Consider the following 20648-nt stretch of genomic DNA (forward strand, 5'->3'; position numbering starts at 1 on the left):
AAGCACTGGGTTTTGGGTTTTTATTTAAGGACAGCAAAAGCCTTAAATAAAACATCAAACCTCAAACAGAACGAACTGGTATTAGTGTAGCAGCCTCAGCACTCAGAGAATCTCATTTACAAGGCAGAATACTCCAGCAAATGAAATAACGATGCTCTTAGAGATAAAGGGAAGGTAGAGTTTACATGTTCTTACAACAACAGGGAAAATGACGAAATGCTCGTAAGTCTCAGGCTGAGAACATGTGGAAATGAGAACATGAATTCAAAATCTGTGTCACAGAAGACAAAGCACTACTGTAGTAAAATGATAGCAATCTAAATGTTGTAAAAACATTTTTTTTTAAAGATTTTATTTTTTTATTTGACAGACAGAGATCACAAGTAGGCAGAGAGGCAGGCAGAGAGAGAGGAGGAAGCAGGCTCCCTGCGAAGCAGAGAGCCCCATGCGGGGCTCGATCCCAAGACCCTGGGATCATGACCTGAGCTGAAGGCAGAGGCTTTAACCCACTGAGCCACCCAGGCGCCCCTGTAAAAACATTTTTAAAAAGAGAAATTTATAACAGTCCCCCCAATGAGGGTAAACTCTAAAGCTATAGATCTAGAAGAATGATATGCCCATAGAATGACTTAAGGGAAACTCTAGCTTGAAGGGCACATTTCATCATGCAATTAAATAGAGACCCGCCAAGGAAGTGGGCATGGATGGTGACTTCTGCATTTAGCATACCGAAGGATGACTCTTAATAACAAAGATGATGCAAAATTCATGCATAGGTAATCTAGAACAGCTTCTGCTAGTTCACCCACATAAACTGTAACACCCCACCAACCCCTATTCCCATCATGTGCAGGCTTCCTCCAACATATCTGAGAAAAAAGTCTAAGATCCAGTATAAGGCATTCTAATAGTATTCTTTACATCTTTTCAATAGATATGTCAAAGGGTTCTCTTTGATGAGTCACATTTCCTAAGTCAAAAATACAATTAACTTGCTCATCTCTCTTAAAATAAAGTCAAAGTAATAACCAACTTCTCTCCATTTGGTTAAAACTATTCCGGATTCTGATAGAAGGAAAACAAACAAGGACACCACTGCCTGGGGTTCAGGTAAGAAATCCTACTCTCTGGCACTACCTGTCCTACGCAGCCACTGACACTGACTCTGGCCACATTTCTTTAATCGATTTTCCAAGAAAAATCAGTTGAGAAAAACGATGTAAGAATCACTGGAAAAATAGTTGTAAGCATGTTTTTAAGAGGACAAGAGGTACTTCAAGGCTGCTGACCACAGAACCACACTGCAGACACCTAGATGACCTCTCAAAGCACCCTGTGACCCTTGGTGGTGCTGCTTAAGGGCTGCTTCTTTCAGGGTTAAGAGCATGGGACACACTGACTCATGAAGAGATTCTCAGTGGGCAGCTTGTGGAAACAGACTCAGAACCTCTATTTGAGAGATGTGTTCTTTGATTATTTTACCAAAGTGTCTTAAGATGGGATTATAGGAAGTACCGTCAAATGCATTGTGCGATGCTCTCTTAATAAAACTATTCCACATTTAAACTGCTCCTAGGACCCCCCCACCACTCCTGAACTGTTAGCTTCTTGAGGAGTCATGATGATGAATCTTGGTAGTACAGAACCCCAGTACATGAAACAGGAAGTGACTTGGGCATGACAGGTTCTACACCAGAGATTTGTTGAATGAATGGCAAAACCCCCAGAGCCTTAAGTCAACCACTTTGCACTTACATACAGTGTTTTTAAATTCTTAACAGAGTGGCACAAAATACTTCTACTTGATTAGATATTAACTTTTTGCAAAACAACTTCCTCAAAGAGAAAATGAGTTGCTAACCCCAATTTATCTTTGTAGAACATTAATGTGGTTAACATATAATTCAAGAGTACCAAGCATTTTAACATACATTATTTATAAATAGACTCTTTTTTTTTTTTTCAAAAGCCCAATTGTCTCCTCGTGAGGGAAAAACCTCAACAAACATTTACCTCAATCCCCAATAATCTTGAGTGGTACAAGAAGTTCCAAAAATGCTCCCCAGTCCTAACTCAGTAGACCTGAAGCTCCCTGAGGCAAAGCCCTTTGCAGGCATATATTCAAGCCTCAATGAAGTTAGCTGTCACAAAAGCAACATGGGTCCATTTGGGTCATCAGCACATGAGGGGATGTTTGTTCTTTCCACAGAAGACCATAAGAGTATATAATGAAATTATCTGTGTGTTACCTTTTTCAATGTCGCTGTCAATATTCAGTGTCTCATTAGAAGGAAACATGGTCCCTTTCTTGTAATGTTGCTTACAGACTTTTAAGCCAATTCTGTTGTCTTCATTTTCTCCATAACCAAGGGTCCCCAGGGATATGTTCTTTAGTTGACGATACTGTTAAAAATAGTTAAATAAAAATAATACAGGCTTTTAAGGATTTCATCAGAAGTTACAGTATATGGAATACACTTTTAGCTATTTTAAATTGTTTCTATCAATCCTTCAACAGAACTCCCCTGTGTAAAATACCACAAGGTAATTTTCTCATGGTTGGGCAGGAAACACACTGTCTGACGGAACTCAGAGCTAATGTAAACATGCTGACAGACGCCCCCTCCCCCACCCCACTGCAGTGACGGCCAAAGCCGGGGTGCTGTGGCCTCACAGCAGAGTACTGTCTCCTGGTGCCAAGCCCCACCTTCCCAAGCCACCCTGGCCTCCAGGCGTTTCTTGGAGCTTGCCAGGCACATTCCTGCCTGAGCCTTCGCTGTTGCCCCTGCCTGGAACCCTGTGTTACTTATCTGCTGGGTTCACCCCTTCAGATCTTGAGTCAAAAATTACCACTCTGGTGAGGTCTTCTCTTACCGTCCAGTGCAAGTAGCAAACATCCATCCCCAGCGCACAGGCTCCCGCAGGCACTGCCCTTCTCCTCCCCTGCTTTATTTCACAGCACCATCACTTTCTGACACATCACTGAAGACCCAAGCCATCTATCTACTCCCCACAGCTCACGTTAGCACAACTGGCCTTGGCTTATATGAACTTACAGTGGCTCTCATCAAATGACTTTACCATTCGCCAGCCTGCACTAAGAGGGTTAAGAGGGCTTTCCTAGCTGCCACCTTTCATTAACATGACTTTACTATTCTGGGAAACTTTTTATTTTCTTTTTTGAGAGGGGGAGGGTGTGGAATCTTAAGCAGGCTCCATGCCCACCCCTACCCGTGGCAGTGGAGCCCAACTGGGACTTGAGCTTAAGACCCTAAGATGAGATCATGACCGGCAGAGAAATCAAGAGCTGGACATTTAACCGACAGAGCCACCCTGGCACCCCATACCAGAAAAATACTGCCCAGAAACACAAGTTACAAATAACCCTACTGTTCATTTCAGGAATATCCAAACCAACCCATTTAAGCAGATAATCAGTTTGATGATTGAGTCTAATAAATCCAAGACTTTTTGAAACCATGCCCCTCTCCCCAAAACCCTCACCTTCTTGTGCCCTCCAATCCAAAACTATTACATCCTATCTTTACCCAATTCTAACTGAGCTCCCCTCACACTGAAAGACCCACCCTATGTCGTCTTCAAAATGTGTATTTGGACTTTGCCCTCTTTACCCAAGGAGCTAAGGAGAAGGATCCAGGGACCATCTCCCCTACCTCTGTAAGCAATAAGCTCAGTTTTGCTTATCAACGTGTTTTCCTGGTGGTGTTTTCGGGGAGCTAGCACTCAGTGCTATCCATTTCACCTCTCATTTGTCTGGTTCTCTCCTCTACAATGAAGTTCTGTAAGAACAGGGCTTTTGTCCATTTTATTCATGAGGCATTCCCAGTGTCTAGCACAGTATCTCGTGTATTGTAGGCACCCAAATATTTCTTGAATGAATGAGAAAAGAAAAAAGAAGAATAATGATTTCTTGCCCCTAAATGCTTTCTTCAGGCCTATCAATCTGGCTTCTCAATACTTGCTTAGATACAACTATATCCTATCCTCCATATTCTTAAGATCCAGTTCGGCTTATTAATGCTAAGACACCGATGTTGAGACACTGGAGTCATAGATTTGGTATCTCCTTCATCAAAACTTCTGAGATTATAAATCCCCTCTCGGCAATTTGAACTTGGGGGAAAGTAATCTCCCAAAGGTAGTGGGTGTAAAGGGATAAATAAAATACACAAATCTTGAAGAAGAAACTTAAATAAGCAAAATCTATCATGTGGAAATGTAGTTAGAGAAATAGAAATGAACTTTTTTGGGCAGGCAAGGCAAAATTTAAATTAGAATATTTTAATACATGTATAATATTTTTTTGCTAAAAACAACCAAGTATCAACATATTTGTAAAGTGTAGGTCATTCACAACAAAACACTTGCCTGACTGAGAGCAAAAAAGATGCTCTCATAGACATCCTCCTGGGTATACACACTGCAACTGTAGTCATCTTCATCCGTGCCAGAATAGCCTTTTAAAAACAAGTGCTTAAAAGCAACAGTGTTCTCTTCTTTGAAAGCAACCACCATCTGGTTACTTAAACCAAAACGAACAAGCTAGAAAAGAAAATCAAATAGGAAGATGTGATTTTTCCATTTACCAGGGCAGGCAAATACATTCTTATTATCATCAACCCCTGCCTGGAAACCTCAGTCAGGGTTTACTGACTCTATTTATGTCCAAATACAAGTCCCCCCAAAGAAAATCCTCATTAAACTCATCACCAAGTCAAAATAGTGTAAAATTAGAGAAAATTACCACTCCCAGTGACTGCCAACCCTACTGGTCTTTAATGAAGGAGAAAAAGGAGAAATTCAAATCAGTGAAGTCAGAATCCATTTTTTGTATACTTCAGCTTCAAATTAATCGTCTTAAAAACTGATGTACTCAATAAAATAAGTCATTTTTGTTGATTTAACATTTAGAAGTTGCAATTTTTTTTAAAAATCACAACTATGTTTTATATATAGCTTTTAAGGATGCTTTTTGAAAAGTGAGCTATATGATTCTTACTCCAACTAACAGGTAAGAGTTGTCAAAGGAATTCAATGATTCCAGCTCTGCAAGAATTTTTTTTAATTTTATTTATTTATTTGTCAGTCAGAGATCACAAGTAGGCAGAGAGGCAGGCAGAGGGAGAGAGGGAAGCAGGCTCTCCGCTGAGCAGAGAGCCCAATGCAGGGCTCAATCCAAGGACCCTGGGATCATGACCTGAGCCAAAGGCAGAGGCCCAACTCACTAAGCCACCCAGGCACCCCTCTGCAAGAACTTTTGTATAAGATTTACACCTAGGAGTTCCTGCTCCAAAATGTATAGCATCAAAGCGCCTGAGAGAATTACAGGGCTTGCTTTACCATTCTGAGTTCAAACCCATTCACTGTCAGTAAGCACCCACCTTATTGTGATAAAACTACTTACTCTGCCTTACACTGTATCCTAGTCCAAGCTCAGGCATCAAGGTCTCCCTTTACCAGGAGGGAATGTATTCTTCCTGCCCATCTTGGAATCCAGTAAGTGGGGAAAATTAGCAGGCACTAAATGTGTACCAAAAAAACCCAGGAAATTATACACACACTAACAATCTCTGTCTGTCTGTCTCTCTGTCACACACACACACACACACACACACACACACACACGTAATGGCAGAAGATAAGTCAGTCCTTTCTAAGCTCTGTCCCACACACCCTTCCCCATCTACCTATTTTGTCTCCTCATCTACTTCATAAGACAATAAAAGTCCAAAAATTGTGCCCTAAATCTTTATCCTGGTAAGTCTCCAAAGCAATTTGGGACTGCTTCTTCATGTGTGAAATCAGCAGGTCCAGCTAGATGACTGTGGCGTTTCTGCTATGTGTAGTCACTCCGCGGCTGGCTATGAGAGACTCCATGGCACTGGATCGGACCTCAACTAGTGACACTTTCAGATGAAACACATGGGAATCTGCATATGCAAATATATATACTATTTTTAATGATTTATATTTTTTAGCTTTTAAGTTTTATCTGACTCTTTGAAAAGGCTGAATAATTAAAAAAAAAATAGCTACCACTTTTCAGCAACTATTATACTCCAGGTGCTTACGGAACTTCACTATAAGCACTATCTCTGTTACTAACACACCAACTCTAAGTGACGTGACTATGGCTAATCCCCACTTTATGCTTGTGGAAACTGAGATTTAGCCCCATGAAATTGCCCTAAGTCCCCTAACTAGAATGAAAGTCAGGTCTAACTCCAAAGTCACCCTATTGTGCTATACAATTTATCTTTGTTGAAGAATCTGCTTTGGGACTCTTATAGAAAAGAATTTAGGTGCTGGCTTTCGAGAACGGCCACTACCGTTTGAGAACAGACTTAGTTGACACTCTAGCATCTGAGCCTCACCAGGTCACATTCCTCAAATACCAAGTCAAAGGATTGAGCAATTGTTAAATCCCAGCTAGTCTAAGGAAAATACCCAGATAAGAAACCCCACATCATCCAGCTGGGCTAGAAATCAAGCGACTGGAAGCCAAAGGTTTTCCAAGCATGTAACATCTGTCAGTGGTAGCTGTAGGAGATGCCAGAAAGGGTCATGTCGCTTTCTGAAAGCCAAAAGTCAACCAGGGAACCAATACATACGATTGTTTCAAGGCCTTATTAAATACTGATGCACAAATGAAAAAAAAAATTGGTATACACACACATGGATTGAGTTCTTCAGTCAAAGTCTGCTGAGTGCTTATTATACGATGTGCGCAAGATCGAGTTGCATGGTGTTGAATCACAACCCTTACCTACTGAGTGTCAGGGACTTTGCCAAAAATTATAATTTTAATAAAATCTAATTTGCCAACACTCTCTGAGGGGGATATTACACTGGGCTCCGCAAGGATAGGATCCCCCTCCCCACTTAGGAACTGAAATAGTGCCTATCACAATGCCAGAGTCAAATACAGAACCCACTGATGAATATAATCCCATTTTATACATGTGCAGCTGAAGTTAGGGAACTTATTCAAGTTGGAACAGCTAGAAAATGTCAGTGAGGTGTCTATTAGGCTTACATATCCCTTCTCTGGACCATCTGGCCCCACTACCTCTCTGAGATGCTGCAAATTTAACTCTAGAAGCAGGGATATTCGACCTACTCCTTCCACATTCACACTTGAGAAAAAACAAAACAAAACAAAACAAAAAAACCACACCAAAAAAATGTGAATGGGGAATGGATAACTTGACCAAGAAAGTGGTATACTATTTGCTGATATTTTAAGCTACCACCTTATTTAAACTCAAAGCTTATCAGCTCAACTTTCGGAACGAGGGAACATGAAGCTGTAATCTCTGCTTGGAACCACTTCATCTGGCAACAGAAACAAGAAATTTCTTCCATTCCATCATTCCTAGAACAAGCTAAGATCTACCTATATGGCCCAGCATCATGTCAGGGTTGGGATTTTTAAAGCATCTGTTAATAGAGAAGAGAGACCCTCAGGAGGAGATCATAAGTCCCCCTTCTGCTATGGCAGAACCCAATATTCCCCATGGAATAAGATGATGGTTTTGGCCTAATGGTTGACATAAGAATGCACTCTTGCCCCACTAACTAGATCTTAAGATTTGCCAAGACTATGATAGAAAACAGAATAGTTACTCATTAAGTGCACTTTGGCACTTCGTGAAGGTAAGACCTTATTATGAAATCAGTGTAGGAGAAAATATTCTGTACCAGGTAAAAAACAAGATTCTACTCTAATAATGTACACAGAATGGGAAGGAACAAGTAGAACAAGTATGTGGACACCTCCCTCAATATTATAAATTACTGCAGAATAGGAATGTCTTTTTTTTTTAAGTTTCCTCCTCATCAACCCTGATAAAATGCCACCCATCCCATTAGACTTGAGGATGGAGTGCTAAGAGACAGAAAAAGAGAAAGAGGGACAAGTGGGATCTGAAAGAAGGAAGAAAGGTATCTGTCAAATCTGCTCCAATTAGATATCATCCACGTAGGAAAATTTATTAGAATGGTCCTCCAGCAGGAAAGAACCTAATCCCTCCCAACTTTGTGAGGGAAGACAAGGTGTACCCACACAAGAAGCAAATTATCATTTCCCAGAAATAGTCTATGTTTTAGACCATTATTTAGTCTATATTTGTAGACTATTATTTATACTATATCTTTTAGACTTTTTAAAGATTTTATTTATTTATTTATTTGACAGATATCACAAGTAGGCAGAGAGGCAGGCAGCGGGCGGGAAGCAGGCTTCCCACTGAGCAGAAAGCCCAATATGGGGCTCCAATCCAGGACCCTGGGATCATGACCAGAGCCAAAGGCAGAGGCCTTAACCCACTGAGCCACCAAGGTGCCCCCCAGAAGTAGTCTATTTAAAGCAAAAGCATTGAAACAGACAGCAACAGGTAGCAGTGTCCCCAGGAAAACCATGTGGGGAGTGGTCAGGAAAGACCAGCGGGGGACATCCAAGGGCACCTGCAAGATGATGGAGAAAAAGAACCACTCCAGACTTGGTGGAGCAAACAGGGCAGGGATGAGAATCCCTGGGTGCATCCAGCTGGCTGGGATTGGGGAGCAAATAAATGAAAACCCATTGGAAAGGCAAGTCAAAGTAGACTGTGGAAATCTGAATTTCAAGGTACACAGTCAAGATTTTCTTCTGTGGGAAAACAGGTACCACCAAAGATTCTGAGCAGGAGAGTGACCCAATGAAGATATTCTAAGAAAAATTCATTTGATATAAGCATTGAACACACTGGTGTGGGTGTGGACAAGGAAGGATGGCATAAGACAAAGTCTGGAAGCAGACCCGTAAACTTGACTGTATTCCTAGACCACGAACTGAGGAGGACAAGACCCATGCCTGGGATAAAACCAATCTGAAGGTAAGAGTGCAGACCCTAGAGTCAGACCACAGGGCTCCAATCCTACTCTACCACGTATGAACAGAATGGCCATAAGCAAATTAGTTATTCTCTTTGGTCCCATTTCCTCATCCACAAGATGGGAGCAATAACGGACCCACCTCACAGGGGGGCTGTGAGGATGAAATGAATGAACATGCGGACAGCACCTTGCCTGGCATATGGCAAATGCTATGCCACATGTTAGGTTACCTCTCAGCAGCAGTGACGTATTCCCAGCTGTATTCCCAGCAGGACTCACAGCATGGGAGATGCGTCAGACATATCGTAAATTAATCAGATAAGAGTCTGGGCTAGAGAGAGAAGATGGTGAGTATGGTAAAGCACAGTAGACACAGTTTTGAAGGACGAACCCATGAGATTTAGTAGACTTCAGAACAAAGAAGGTAAGTCAAAGATCGGGATGTTCTATGCCTAGATAAGGTGGAGTTTTGGTAACATTTATAGATCAAGAAGCTGAACCGAAAGCTGATTTGGCTAGAGAAGAAATTAGGAAACACTTACAATTAACCAAATGAAAAAGGGGACATTATTTCTCCTTCTTCCAAGTAAGACTAATAATGTACCTACTTTCTAGGATGCCAAGGATGCCGGAATTGAAATTTCAAACCCAAGAATTAAAATGAAAAGATGTTTAAACAGAAAAAGCCAAGCATATACATTTAACGGGGTCCCTATACCTCAACTTTGTTGGGTTTTCTTTTTCAACTTCGTTGTTTCTTTTAAAGCAACTTGGTTATCCTAAAACTTGGTGTAATGGAAAGTATGTCTTTCAGTGAAAAGACTTCTTTATGATCAGAGGAGAAAGATGCAACTTCAGTTACAACAGGAACCTCCTCTCATTTCTAAAACTACACAAAGCTATTTTTAGAAAGGTCTTTATTTTTGTGTTCCAGAAATAACATCTTTATGAACAACATCTTTACACTGATAACAAGATGATTATTTGCCAAGGGAGCCAAATACCCCAGGCTGATCATGTTTTTAGAACGGGCACGCATTTCAAATGTAGTTATCTAGACAGGAGCCTCCCTGAAACAGCTTCCAAACCACAGTCTCAAAAATTAGATGACAACTCTGATGGCTGTTTTGGTCCTGGAGATAAAGTCTCAACAACAAGAAATTCAACCAAAGATCCCAAGGTAGACCTTGTACTCTCCTGACAGGCCCAAGGGTAAGTATTCACTGATCGACTTAGCTACTGATGGAAGGGAAATAGACTTCTGTCAAGTCTCAAATCAAAACAGTCAAAAATGCAATTTCAAAAGTGTATCTGAAAGGAGATGAGAAATTTCAAGAACACATTCACCTGGGATTGAGCAACTTCCTGTAGCCTCATTCAGATACAGAACCCCACCCCACTGCCATATCGATCTGCTATTACATAGACCTACCATTTATCTCTATTTGTAGAGCCTGTGGGAAGATGACCTCAGGATCCCTTACTAAAAGAAGGTCATTATTGAAACTGAACTTCAACCTACCATCTACTAAAGAGGCCTACTAACGGGGCCTTCTAAACTATCGCCAAATTGTGTTGACTCTAGAGTCAACATAATTTCACAGTTCTATGAACTCGAGTGTGGACTTTTCAGAACAAAAGTCAAGGGTGGAACACATGAAAAGAGTTTCATCTTGGGATAAGGGGGAAAAAAACAGCAAACAAACTGATAATATGAATTACCTGTGTGGTGACCATGACTATCTTCAAAATCTGCAATCCCAGCTTCCAAGGAATCTGGTGTCTAGCTCGGTATTTTTCACAAGGGTTCATGAAGTAAAACTTCAGGTCTTCCCTCAGGCATTCTTCTTTCACCTCAGAATCAAGATGAGCCATTGCATTTCTGTCACACAAGATCAATTTTTAAATACAAAGAACATCTTGTTCATCAGAAACTTTCTGAGGGGCACCTGGACAGCTCAATCAGTTAAATGTCTGACTCTTGGTTTCAGTTCAGGCCATGATTTCAGGGTCATGGGATAGAGACCTGTGTTGGGTTACACATTCAACATGGGATCTGCTTGAGATTCTCTCTCTCCCCTATGCCCTTCTCCCCACTAGTTCGTTCTCTTTCTCTCTCTCTCTCTCTCTCAAATATTTTTTTAAAAAAGAAAGTTTCTGAATAATACTTTCTGTTCATGTTCTTTACCCATCCTTACAAGCAAAATTCTCCCTTCAACCAGTGACATCCTCTTCTCTTTGGAAATTTGAAAATTATTCAGGACCCTCCATCATTTGCCTTCCCACACAATTATCTATCTTGTTCAAAATGGCCACTGTCAAAATGTGTAAGAATAGTATTTTATTTGCAAGATTCATCAATTCCTGTATCTTAACATATAGCATTCACCTGTCACTGGAATATTAACAAAAACTAGAAGGGACACATTCATGATACACCAGGTATGAAATCGCAGCAACTGAGTATGGACTAACAGAAATAAATTGCTATGAAAATAGAGAATCTTTGTTCTAAAATGTGGTACTAAATGATTATGTCCCTTTTTTGATAATATACTAATGATAATAAGGTTCAAAAATGTAAATACCTTTAAAAACTTAAAATAGTATCTAGTTATGCCTTGTCAGGTATTTGTGTCACTTTACATTAGTAAAGTTTGCTTTTACTATTTTGAGGGCTCCGATCTCAGGAACAGGCATGTGACTCAAGCTAGACCCAAAAGAATGAGTTGTGGTTTCAAGACAGTGACTGTATCTGATGGGAGAGAGGCCTACTAAACTATCGCCAAATTGTGTGTGCAAAACAATCCACTGGCAGTGTAGAAAGTATTAGTACTTCTGTTTTCTTCTTCTTCTTCTTCTTTTTTTTTTTTTAGAAATTAAGTTTATAGTTTAATTTTTTATTCTAAGTAAACTCTGTGCCCAACAGGGGGCGGAACTCACTACTCCAAGATCAAGGGTCACATGCTCTACTAACTGGGCCAGCCAGGTGCCCCTATTTTATTCTTTATCTAAGAAACAAAAGAAATCTGAACTCTACTAACTCATATAACATATAGGCTAACAGTCATATATAATCACATACAATTTATAAGTAGGTATACACACATTGAGAACAGGTGCTTGACTTTTATCATTGGATACATAATCAAAAAGCCTGGAGATCACAGATTTAAAGGAAAGGCTGTGAGTCTGGAGTTTGCGGAAGACACCTTGCCATCATAGAATAGCGTGCCAGAGAGTGGAGCTAACACAGAACAGACAAGAGACAGACTCTAAACCTAATGATAACACTTGAGTTCTTGGATCCAGCTGTGCCTACAGCCATTCATCCCAAGACCTGCAATGTAAGCTAATGAATACTCTTTGGGGTTTATGCTAGTTTGAGTTAGTCTTGTGCTTCTTACAACAGGAAGTGTCTTGATGGTAAATTTAAGGATTAAATTTTACTAAGTTCAGCCAATCATTCAAGGTACCCATTTCTAGGGAATTTTTATAATTGGGGGTCATTTGGGGGCATCTTTTCACCTGAAATATCTAAATGACCTATTTGTATACTGACTTCAGATCTACATTATCTACCTCAAGTTTTAAAGACTTAAAGGTGGAGGGGGGCAGGGGAGGCATTGCCTGGCTGGCTCATCAGTAGAGCATGCGACACTTGATCTCAGAGTTGTGAGTTCAAGCCCCATGTTGGGTGTGGAGCCTACTTAAAATTTGTAAAAATAAATAAATAAATAATAAGACTAAAAAGGGAAGCGCTTTTAAGGCTTATTTTAAGATTAATTTAAGACTTATACTCAGTGAATAATTTTCTATCTTTAAATTGGTTTTTAGATCTCCTATTTCCAGAATAACGAGTAGGCTAGATTATTTAGAATTTTCCTGCTGTGTAGGCAAAAGGAAGGAAGGAGGGAGGGAGAGAGGGAGGAAAGGAAAAAAGAAAGAAGGAAAAAGGAAGGAAGACGGAGGGGGGGGAAGGAAAGAGAAAGGCAAAGGGAAGAAGATGGAGGTTAGAAAGAAGGTCAGAAAAGAAAAAGAAAGAGAAGAGAAAAGACAGGCTGGGTAAAATCCATACAACTCTGGGGAGGCAGATGGAGGAAGTACCTGTAAAAGACTGAGGAGTAAAATGTAGACCAGTAAGTCCTAGAGATCTAATGCACAATATAGTAAATCTAGACAATAATGTTGTATTATAAACATCAAACTTGCTAAAAGACAAGATCTTAATTATTCTCACAGCCAAAAAGAAATGATAATTCTGTGAGGTGAGAGAGGAGCTAACTATTGCTACAGTAGCCACTGTATTACAATATATAAATGTATCAACTCAGTTATATACCTTAAATTTGTACAATGTTATATACCAAGTATATTTCAATTTAAAAAACATATAATACATGGACATTGGGGAGGGTATGTGCTAAGGTGAGTGCTGTGAAGTGTGTAAACCTGGCGATTCACAGACCTGTACCCCTGGGGATAAAAATATATTATATGTTTATAAAAAATAAAAAATATTAAAAAATTAAAATTAAAATAAAAAAATATACATAATAAAGATGTTTCTAAGAACACAGAATGATTTAAGAGCAAGGAACTCCCAGTCTAGCTTGGTGGGATCCTGGAGAAGTGGGAGCCCACTGCCATTCATGCCCACTTAGGCTTCGTCTGCAGCCCCAGGAAAGGGGAAAGAGGGAGCCAGGACTCAGGCCCAAAGCTCACCCACAATCTTACAGGAGACCCTCCTCAAATTGAGACGGGGATCCCCAAAGGGCCACCCTCTCAGAAAAATACCTTGCCTCACAACTACCTGTCCCCAAACTTAGAGGGCTACAGAGAAGGCCAGAGTAGTTTCAAAGCGAGAAAAGAAACAGGAAATTTAAAAAAAAAAAAAAAGGCCCATCCTGAGAAATGATGCTCACAACACAGCCCTTTGAGCCCCACACCCCGAGGAGTCCAAGAACTTCAAACCATGAGAGCTTGCTCGGTTCAGGAGATCCAGACTGAGCTGTCCTGTCTCCTAGCAAACTCCCACAGAACTCTCCAGAGGTTCATCCCAGGATGTGGCCTCTCTAACACTCTGCCACAGAACCTAAAATAACATTAATCAGCAGGTCGTAATATATAAGCCAGCACATAAGGAAACCAGGTCCCTAGAGCAGTCTACTTAGAGACAGGGACCAGAACCAGGACCAAGTCTATAGGAATCAGACATGGGTTGGAAAGACCATCATGCTCAGTGTATTGGATGATAAGAAGAGGTAAAATTATCTCTAAGACCAATTTGGGAAAAACAAAAACTACTTTTAGAAATGAAAAATCAACAACCATGAGTCTCATCTCAAGAGAACGAGGAGACCTTTGCAATGTGTTTGCCTGCGTCCATTCTAGTCTGCTCTGGATCGGATCAGACCGCCTTACTAGGCACGGTGCTGGGACTGAGCTGGGTGCTCTGGACTCAGTGCTGGAGAGTGCCCCTGACTGCAGATGCTCGGGCTCTGGGAGGAGAGAGAGAGAGAGACCCCTGAGTGCATATTTCCAAGTTACCACATAGCTCCATGAATGTTGTACCCGAGTGTGAAAAGCATTGTGGAAACAGGCCTAACTCTAACACAGGGGTTCACAGGGCCCAAGGGGAAATCCCCTCATAACACACAGGGGGTTAGGGGCACCTGACAAGGAGCACCTAGGTATTTCCCAGAAGAATGTGGTATCTTAACTGTGCCTGACAGCAACATCCTCGGAGGTGAGATTTCAGGCCCTGAGAACATGCCAGAAGAAATCTTCGTGGGCATGTTTAAGCAGTACCAAATTTAGAGTTAACCACCATTGATTTAGCGGACCTGTGTGGCTAATACAGTCATCCTGATGATTCACAGTACTTTTTCCATTTAATAAAAGGAAGAAGGCATCTGAAAAGTTGTGATCAAACCCTCAGAACACAGCATGGAAACTCCTGCCTTGGTCTCTAGCGTGAGAAACACCATACTGAAGACAGAGATGGTTTTCTCGAGAACAGTGGTGTGAAACACAGGGCATTAGGGCAAACATTTAGTAAACACCTTGTGAGCCCAGGTGTGCCAGAGACACTCTCCTGTCTTCCACCTCAGTGCAGTAGAAATGAGATCTATGAATACATGAATGTACAATAAAACATGTTCCATGCTGTAAATGAAATATGCATTGGACACCCCAGCCACAGACAACACAGTGCCCTAACTGCTTCAAGTATTCTTTCAGCTGCTAGTTTCTTTGACTACTTTGTCACTAAATGTTCAAAACATGGTAACTGATGTTAACATTACCCTAAGAAGCCTAATTAGGAAGATAATTCACAGGGGCACCTGGGTGGCTCAGTCGGTTAAGGATCTACCTTCAGCTCAGGTCATGATCCTGGGGTCCTGGGATTGAGCCCTGCATCAAGCTCCCTACTCAGCAGGGAGCCTGCTTCCCCCTCTGCCTGCTGCTCCCCCTGTTTGTCGTTCTCTCTTTCTGTCAAATAAATACATAAAATCTTAAAAAAAAAAAAAGATAATTCACACACACACAAAAAGTAAGAGATCATAAACATCAGGGTTTATTGTGTTGAATTATTTACACAACTCTATCCACCAGAAGTTTTTTACTTATAGAACAGCTGTAATACTTATGGCATGGTGAAGGATAAAAAGAAAAACGGAAAAGCCAGTATGAATAACTTTCCCCTCAAGCATACAGGAGCCCCTTCATGAAATAAAGGATAGCACTAGTCGAATGTAATCAATAGAAGTACAGAAAAAAGAATTCATGTGAATAATAAAGTTATGAGATGGCTCTTTTTAATAAGTCCAGCTTAAGTTTAGAAATAACATCTGGGGGGTGGGGGCTGGGTAGCTCAGTTGGTTGAGCATTCTGACTCAATTTCTGCTCCAATCGAGATCTCAGGGTTGTGAGATGGAGCCCGGAGTGGGAATCTGTGCTCAGCGGGGAGTCTGCTTGATGTTCTCTCTCCCTCCTCCTCTGCCCCTCCCTCTAAAATCAATAAGTAAATTTCTACCAAAGAAATAACAACTAAAGTTTGGAGGAAAAGGTAATAATATTTTGGTTCAAGAATTCTGGAATCTCAGGGTAATGTAAATGCTTCAGGTTTCCAATCTTCACTTTTCTAAGCGTTCTTTCTTGCCCTACTCTTCCTAGTTTGTAGATCTGCCCTATCTCCCTGGTCAGTGAAGGGTATTAAACACACACCCACATACAACTGGACGTCCTAGAACAAAAATACAACGGTGCGAAACAAACAAATGGTACAAAGTGAAAAAGAAGGAAAACGAAAAAAAGAAAAGAGGCAAGAGGGTATCACTGGACTAAAACATCCCCGCATTCGACACCCACTGACATCCAACACCCTCCTGCGCTGAACACCAAAAGGGGTGTTTGGTACAAGAGGCTGGAAGCTGCGATCCCAACTTTAGAAGCAGGAATTAAGTCGGCAGGAGAAACACTGCAGGTTCGATCACAGATGATGAAAATGCACCAACAGGTTGAGAAAAGGACAGAGAACCGAGAACTCGTAACACAGTTTGGGGGAAGGGAAACTGCACCATCAAAAGAGGTAAGGGAGAGATATCAACGAAGATCTAAGTCGGACCCATCCACTGCAGCATAGTCGTGAAGCTGAAATTGCACGAAATAAATAAGAACAGTCAGGACTCACGAATTATTTATGTCTCACTAAACTAAAGGAAATGCATGATCTGGATTATATGAGCTTAATAAAGAGAACTGTTAAAGACCAAAGTATCGGAGGGGAAAAGCCCAGGACTGGGGAGCATAAAAACAAGATCTGGGACAGGATGGAAATGCACCCACACGATGGGCTAAATGAAAGCTAGAGATGCTCAATGGCAAAGTAAACAGCACTTGGGAAAGAGAGACGCCCGAGCCTGGGTAGTATGGGGAGAAGTCGCATCAAAGCTACTGTCTGTTACTAAGAAAACCTACTCTTCCCTCAGATAATCAGGACTACGCCACGTCAGCTACACTTAAGGCTATCGTGTGACCAAGGGCATTTCCGTCTTTAATAAATCAATAACTAAGAAAGTCTGTGGAAGCTTGAAGTTTTAAAAAACGTAAAAGAAAACAAGTTACCATCAATTCTTAATCTCACGGGGGTCATAATCCCCTATGAGAACCAGTGAAAGCTTTTGATCTTTGCCTCAGAAAAATGCACACAAATTTCGATGATGGCACCTTGTTCCTATTCATGCAATCAGCTCAGCAAATAAGCTAACCAGCCCAGGCTGCTAGTTTCTCAGCTTGCATGACCCTTACCCTACATAGAAAGAGGTAGAAAATACTGTTTTCTACTCTAGTGGCATCCAAAGAGGGGGGTGTGTGCACACAAGTGGGAGTTAAAGCCAATTACTGGTATGTGGGAAGAAAGGGTTAGGGCTTCTAAGTGGACTAACCTAGCAAAGCCAGAAGTGAAGATTTACGAGGTTTAATGTAGGGATCATTGTGTATCACACGGAAGCTGCCCTCCCCTGGTCAGAACGATGGATGCCTGTGCCTCACATAGGTAAGCAGCACACCCTGGGGAAGAAAGCGATTTCCTAAAGTAGGGGCTTGATGGTGGTGGCCTCACTGATTTTCAGCATGGCCCTACCACTAAAGGCTTATGTGGCCCATTTAAGCACTTTTGAAGTATACTTTCCTGTCAGTCAACCCTCACAAGGTGGGGAAGGGACATAAATGTTATGGCAAAAAAAAAAAAAAAACGAGAATCACTGGAAAACGAATGAGGGCCCATGTTAACATCAAGAAAGTGGAAACTCAAATACTCTCCTAGTGCAAATTTTGCTTGCCATGAGTTTAAAAAAGATGAAAAGTAGATCTGATCTGGAAAAAAGAAACAGATCTATCAAGAAAGCTCTTTAGGAGGTACCTGGGTGGTTCTGTTGGTTAACTATCTGCTTTTGGCTCAGGTCAGGATCTCAGGGTTATGAGATCAAGCCCCTCAACAGGCTCCACTCCGGGCATGAGCCTGCTTGAGATTCTCTCTCCCTTGAGATGCCTGGGTGGCTCAGTTGGTTAAGCAACTGCCTTCAGCTCAGGTCATGGTCCCAGCGTCCTGGGATCGAGTCCCACATCAAGCTCCTTGCTTGGCAGGGAGCCTGCTTCTCCCTTCTCCTCTGTCTGCCTGTGCTAGGTCATACTCACTCTCTTTCTCTCTGACAAAACAAAAAAGAGATCCTCTCTCCCTCTTCCTCTGCCCACCTCTAAAAATGGTCACCTTTTTCATAGTAGATATGATTCTACTTACAATATACAGATACACATTCAGAGATGGTGGATGTTCTTTTAGTTGATCGGGTAAATTATCAAAAATCTTTGGAACAACTTCTCTAGTCTTGGAGCTTCTCAGAGCTCCAACCACACCTCAGTGGCTGTTCTTCTGTTGTCCCTGCTGACATTATAAACTCCTTAGCTTGGGGGGAGTTGGGGTTTGTTCCCCTAGCTCCTGACATCACTGCTTGGGGATTTCATATCGATGCAGTGGTGATAGAACGGGATGGTTTTCCTAATCCACAACTCTCTTATTCGTCCTAGAGGATGACACAGCAGAAGCAGGGGAACCACTTCCCCAATCGATGCTTTCTCTATCCTTAGCACAGGGACCAATAAGTACCACCAGCCTTCCTGGAACCCACATCTGGGGAGTCTGTTTCATCTGGTCCCACCTTCCCCCCCAACAATGTCATCTTTTCCTCCCAAATTTAAGAGTGTACATAATTTCAAAAGAACAGTAACAAACCTCACCCCTGATTTTCATTCCTTAGAGGAAATTTCTTTCATGTTTCTCTTCAGTTATTTATTTTAATATTTCTCAATAACGTTACCCTACTACTTATTACTCTTTTAGATATTATCAATTTATATCCTCCTATGGAAAAGATGATTTTAGCTCCTACATCTGCTCCCCACCAGCAAACATATACATTCACCTCTCCATTGTCCCAATAAAATTTTAATGAAACTTTTAGATAAATTAATATTCAAAATTTACAAAGTGAATATGCAAATGCTTTTCATAGTTGAGCCAGTAGTACACTGTGATTTTATAAATATAAATATAAATTATATTCATATATTATATATAGATGTAATTTATATATGTGTGTGTGTATATATATATATATATTTCTCTTTTTTTTTTTTTTTTTAAGTAGGCTCCATACCCAACATGGGGCTTGAACTAACAACCCTGAGAATAAGCATGGCATGCTCTACTGATTGAGCCAACCAGGCAACCCCCCACCCTATTTTTTATTCTTTCTTGTAAAAAGAAGATTTTGGTGTTTAATTGCCTTTTTCCCCATTTGCTCAGTTTTCAGCATACCGACAAGGGCTTATCACTAAACTGGCTGAATTGCCAGCTCCCTTCAATATAGTCAAACAAGTGGGGCAACTTGTCAATTTGTTTCAACTCATCATTCTGCATACATCCTCTTGCTCCAACCTATACACTGGTTGCTCCTAATCCCTATTAAGAGCCATCCATTTGGGAATTCCCTTCACCTTCTTCCCAAATTGGATTCCGCATTTCCAGGACTTCCTTTATTCCCTCATTTTTATGGCGAGTATCCATCCATCCCTGCCTGTGAAAGGAAGCCTGGAAGGTTAAATTTTGAGCCTTCCCTTGATAGACATTGCTAACTGCCTGCCCTGTATCCATTCCTCCCTTCTTCCTGATTTTGTTGAGAGTAAGGAATATATTCACACCCAAGAATAGGGTCATTCAATAGAAGAGCTAGGCAAAAACACAAAACCCCTGTTCACCAACTCAGCCACACACAGAGTCACCTGGGGGCACTTGAGAACCACGGAAGCCCAGCTTCCACCCCCAGAGATTCTGGCCTCATTGGTGGGGGTGCAGCCTGGGCATCTGGGTAGGGGGAGCTCTAAAAAATCCCCAGGTTAATCTACTGTGCACCCAGTTTGAAATCCTTTACCTGAGAGATTACAGTTTCTGTCTCATTATTTTATGAATAAGACAACTAAGGTTCCCTAACATTGCGATCCGCCCCAAAGAATGCAAGTTGCTGACCCCAACAGTATTCCTTCCTGATCCCAGAATTAAATATTTCTTAAGGAATCATGGCCTGTAGGATGGTAAAGAATGAAGAAAAAAAGTGTTATGTGCAAATAAACTAGTATTTCAAATACACTTTCTCCCATTTCGATATGTGCGGAATTTAGCTGACAATAGAATCCTAGTCTCTAAGATCAGGAGACTTCTACATGGTCATGTTATCAAAATGAGAAAGAAAAAACAGGTGAAGCCATCTGATGGGACAAATCCAACATTTACTTTGCTCAGGGTCTCTGCGGGCTTCTGACTATCTAGAACACTCCATCTGTTCGGCCCCGTTGGAACTGCTTGAGGTGCACCCTTCCCTGCTGCGGGCTCCAGTTGCCACTCCTCAAGCGGCAGCGTAAGGGCTCGGCAGCATTGACACAGCGGACCACGACATGCCCTGGGACCACCTCTTCTCTCTGCTTCTAGGTCACCCCACTGCCCTGGTTTTTCTGCCTACCTCACGGGGCATTTCCCAGTCTCCTTCGCTGGCTCCTCTCCCATATGAATGGGAGCGCCTCAGGACATGTCCCAGGGTACCTCCATCCCCTGCCCTGTCCTCCCTTCTAGAAGACTTTGCCCTGTCCTGTGGCTTTAAATACGACCCCCGTGATGTGGACTCTTCACGTTT

General features: G+C 41.5%; 1 protein-coding gene across 5 annotated transcripts in view; it reads right to left on the minus strand.

The window, feature by feature from the left end:
* The window catches only part of MCOLN2 (mucolipin TRP cation channel 2), a 54836-nt gene that overhangs the window by 25878 nt on the left and 8310 nt on the right, over positions 1–20648 (minus strand). For 4 of the 5 annotated variants that reach the window (XM_045064793.1, XM_045064796.1, XM_045064795.1 and 1 more), the window contains exons 2-4: positions 10621–10780; positions 4390–4563; positions 2250–2403 (exon numbers count right to left, since the gene is read on the minus strand). In XM_045064793.1, coding sequence (XP_044920728.1) covers positions 2250–2403; positions 4390–4563; positions 10621–10780 — 488 coding nt within the window. Of the gene's footprint in view, positions 1–2249; positions 2404–4389; positions 4564–5425; positions 5542–10620; positions 10781–20648 lie in introns of those variants that run through there. The other variant, XM_045064797.1, reaches the window with a different exon arrangement.

The sequence above is a fragment of the Mustela putorius genome, unplaced genomic scaffold (genome assembly GCF_011764305.1).
Source record: "Mustela putorius furo isolate JIRA1106 unplaced genomic scaffold, ASM1176430v1.1 tig00003853_pilon_pilon_pilon, whole genome shotgun sequence".
Lineage (NCBI taxonomy): Eukaryota > Metazoa > Chordata > Mammalia > Carnivora > Mustelidae > Mustela > Mustela putorius.